Source organism: Limulus polyphemus, unplaced genomic scaffold (assembly GCF_000517525.1).
Source record: "Limulus polyphemus unplaced genomic scaffold, Limulus_polyphemus-2.1.2 Scaffold1394, whole genome shotgun sequence".
Classification (NCBI taxonomy): Eukaryota; Metazoa; Arthropoda; class Merostomata; order Xiphosura; family Limulidae; genus Limulus; species Limulus polyphemus.
In genome coordinates, this window is record NW_013667004.1 from 236,956 (window position 1) to 241,263 (window position 4,308).

Here is a 4,308-nt window from a genome sequence, read left to right on the forward strand (position 1 = left end):
AGCCAATAATCCCTTACCTGTTAACTGTAAATCAGTTTCATCAATAATCCCTCATCTAGTAACTGTAAATCAGGGTAGCCAATAATCCCTTACCTGTTAACTGTAAATCAGTTTCATCAATAATCCCTCATCTAGTAACTGTAAATCAGGGTAGCCAATAATCCCTTACCTGTTAACTGTAAATCAGTTTCATCAATAATCCCTTATCTAGCAACTGTAAATCAGTGTAGCCAATAATCCCTTACCTAGTAACTGTAAATCAATGTAGCCAATAATCCCTTACCTGTTAACTGTAAATCAGGGTAGCCAATAATCCCTTATCTAGTAACTTTAAATCATTTTAGCCAATAATCCCTTATCTAGTAACTTTAAATTCTTACTTTGACTCTCTCAGAAAGACAGTACATTCACAAAGTTTTGTAATTAATCATGGTCTGTCTAATATTATTCTGGTATTCCAGGTTTTTCTTTAATCCAAGTTTACTCAATATTTACATCATTGCAATACTACATGAAATAATGCAATCATTCAGTCAAACTTATAACAGTAAGTACAAAAAATTATCATCAAATATCTATAGTAAAACAATGGCATGCTACTGTACAACAATTTATTTCCTTACAAATTAATGCAAGTATTTCCCTCTTTTTCACTGAATTGTCAACTAATGCCTATATCCTAATTTTCAAAATTCAGAAAAACCTGGTGTAATTAGTACTGGCCACACTGACTTCTAAGTGGTACCAAACAAACTGTCTCGGTCCCAAGGTTTGTACAAAAGTAAATCTTTTCACCTTACCCCTTGGGGAACCCAGGTATTTCCTGAAACTCCTTCTCCTAAACTTCTAGACTCACCAACATCTAAATGATGCCAAAGGAATTGTCTAGAACCCAAGGTTTGCACAAAGGTAAAACTTTTTGTCCAACCCTTTAGGGAACCCAGGCATTTCTAAAAAACACTTATAGGGATTCTCCAAAAGTGGACCCCAAATTTGGCATTGATTTACATTAGAGCACATTTAGTAGTTCAAGCATTAAACCTGCACTATAGTAGACCTGAAAATGTGGGCCACAGGCCCATGGGTTCTCTAAATGGTGTCAAACAAATTGTCTCAGCCCTGAGGTTTGTACAAAAATAAAACTTTTCACCCAACCCCTTAGAGAACCCGGGTGTTTCACGAAAACACTTTTACAAGAATTCCCTGAAAGTGGGACTCCAAATTGTATTGATTTACATTAGAGCACGTAAATAATTAGGCCTACTAATTACCATTCATAACTTGGTTAAAGAAATAAAATTTTGCATCATAGCAGTAATGATCCTTAAACTGAAACAGTGCAATATAGTACTTCAAGCAGTAAATTTGCATTATAGTGGCCCTGTAAATGTGGGCCATAGGCCCAAGGGTTCAATAGTTGTTGAAATAAGAGTTAAATTATTATTTTTACTTAAATTTTGAAATTTCAAATGCAAGTGTGCCCTCAACACCTAGAAATAGCTCACAGGTTTAAACAGAGTTGATAACATAAAACCTGTACAGTGGCAGTACGCAGATTAAACCTACCTCTAACATCTGAGCAACAGTCTTGATTCTAGGAATCTCTCCTGTCTTCGTTCTTGAATACTGACAATAAAAATATTTTCACACGCATTTATATTTAAATGACAAATATTAAAAGACAACAATACTTCAGATGTTATTTACACACAATAATTATTATGGTGTACACAACTTTTTTGTGAAACAAGCTAATCTTTGGTATTAAGTAAGATTATGTGAAATCAACCATAATTCATTAAGAGCATTGTATAAAAGAACATCTGAAGCCTAGTGCTGGTACTTCTTCAAATACCTAAAAACGTATAGATCAGAAATGTGATGGAAATGTTGATGAAAAGAACTTTGTCATAATATGTAGTTCCAATAATGAACAAGATATAAAAATCAAAGATACTCGGGTGATCAAGAAACTAAAACAATATTGAATTCTAAATCATCAGAGATAAAAACTGTTTATAAAAAAAGGCATGGTGACTCATAATTCCTACAATAATTTTAACAAAGAATCAGGGTCAAGTTATCTTAACAGATTATACATCTGGTAATTGGGAGTGAATGAGAGAGTAAATCAAGATACTTCGAAAGAAGGGTAAAAAAAAATACAGCAAACATTTTTTTTTTACAGGTATTAAACTAAATAAAGAAGCGAAAGAATATAGGGCACTAGTTGTAAAATTTACAATACTGCAAAGGACCCAAAAATAATTATCACATGGAAATACTAAATGTAAGGAAATTTTTCATTTAATCCTGATGGGGAAAAGATGTCTAGGATAAAAATAAGGCACTATTCAATGTTCAATTGGAGTAGATGTTGAAACAACTAGCTTGGGATGTGACAGATTGTGTTTGTCATCACAAAAATGTTAGAAGACTAGCTCAATGACATTACCATTGATAATATATCTGCTGTGTTCATGAAATCTCTCACTAACTTTGTGATCTATTTCATCATTATACAAAAGGTTACACAAATTATACAGTAAATGACAGACTCAGATAGACCTGTGATCTCTCACTATGACGAACAACAAACTTTATGCCTTTTTCTGGACTTGATGATAATGTTTGCCATTAAATGTGAAAGTGTTACTGAGGAGTACGAGTTTTGTTAATCATAGTATAGTGTGAGTTGAAAGGTCAGGAGTATCTTGATTGTCCTGATAAAAAAAATTAAAGTTTGTAGCCAATCATGATGAGAGATCACACTTATATGAGTTTGTTATATATTGCATAGTTTGTAACCTTTGCAGCCTTTTATACATACTGGGGAGACAAACTACAAAGTTAGTGAGAGATTTTAACAAAGAAGACATATTACTAGCTGTAATGTCAAAGAGCCAGTCTTCTGAAATTTCTGCAATAACAAACATGAACTTTCACATCTTAAACATTCCTCATGTGAACATGAGGAGCAGTACCTCATTTTAAGCCTAGGAAAATTTCCCCATCAGGTTTCTAATGTTTCCTGCTGATTAATATTTTTCTTGGGTCATTTACTGTAACCTAAAGTTTACACCTATGCCCCAAGTTCTCTTATTTCTTTATTTAACCAGTAGTTTAGTACCTGTAAAAAAAAGAAAATTTTTGTTGTAGTTTCTTTTATTTATTTTCAAATAACCCTATGCATACAGGAAGATCAAAATGCACATCACAGCCTTCTTACAGAGTTACATTCAAAATGTGATTGAACTACTTTATTATCAATGTATGTCAGTAAGCCCGGCATAAAAACGTAGTTTATAATCAGAATTTTTATATTATCTAAGTTTCATAACAAAATATTTAAATAAATTCTCCATTTTTACTTCTCTGTGCCACGTGATGTGTCTAAGTTTTCCACTTTAGATTTTCTTTTTACCATTTTAGAATCCAAGTAGAAACATACATTATAGATATTTAAAACCCAGAATATAAAACTTGAACATCCAATCTTCTTGTCTTAGTAAGATATCACTACACTTATCACACCCACATGAAATGCCTTTCCATTTCTCTGTCTTGTAAGACATGTCTATACTTTTTTGACATAGCTATTGAACATATTTATGCTCAATAGAAAAATAATACATTTCTTTACACGATTTCTTACACATGTACACATGCACCCACGTACACAGTTTTTCCTTGAGATTCATTGTCTGCGATCATTGTTGCTTTTTGGTCCAGGCATCTAATAGAATTTTTTAACCTACTTATAGTTCAGCTAGAAGGCTGGTTGAATTATAATGGTTATGGGACATTCTGTCTCAGTACCTGATATATTCATGTGTTCTAAAATGCATATTGGAAACAGCATAAATTATTATTGGAACAGCCAACATAATGTGAAAAAGTAGTTATACTGGTGCGTTCTTGAGTACAAATAGGTCTATAGCAACGTAAGTCTTAAATTTCTTTTTATGTATGTATTATATTTATTATTATATATTTTTTAACAAAACTAAGACATAAAAATTAGAAACTTGTTATATTAGATAACAAAACATAAATGAAAAAATTCAAAAATTTCTTGTGATCATTTGGTTCATGCAATTTGTAGTGTATGAAGTTGTGTGATGTATGTTGATGCATGGTTCATGCAATTTGTGGGGCATGAAGTTGTGTGATGCAAGTTGATGCATGGTTCATGCAATTTGCGGGGTATGAAGTTGTGTGATGTAAGTTGATGCATGGTTCATGCAATTTGTGGGGCATGAAGTTGTGTGATGCAAGTTGATGCATGGTTCATGCAATTTGCGGGGT

The 4,308-nt window shown here is 32.6% G+C and overlaps 1 protein-coding gene across 1 annotated transcript in view; it reads right to left on the reverse strand.

Moving 5' to 3' along the window:
- LOC106463392 (centromere protein K-like) overlaps nucleotides 1-4,308 on the reverse strand; it is a 59,320-nt gene that overhangs the window by 1,874 nt on the left and 53,138 nt on the right. Inside the window, exon 8 of the mRNA XM_022390867.1 lies at nucleotides 1,567-1,626. Within this exon, the coding sequence (XP_022246575.1) occupies nucleotides 1,567-1,626 (60 nt within the window). The remainder of the gene's footprint in view (nucleotides 1-1,566; nucleotides 1,627-4,308) is intronic.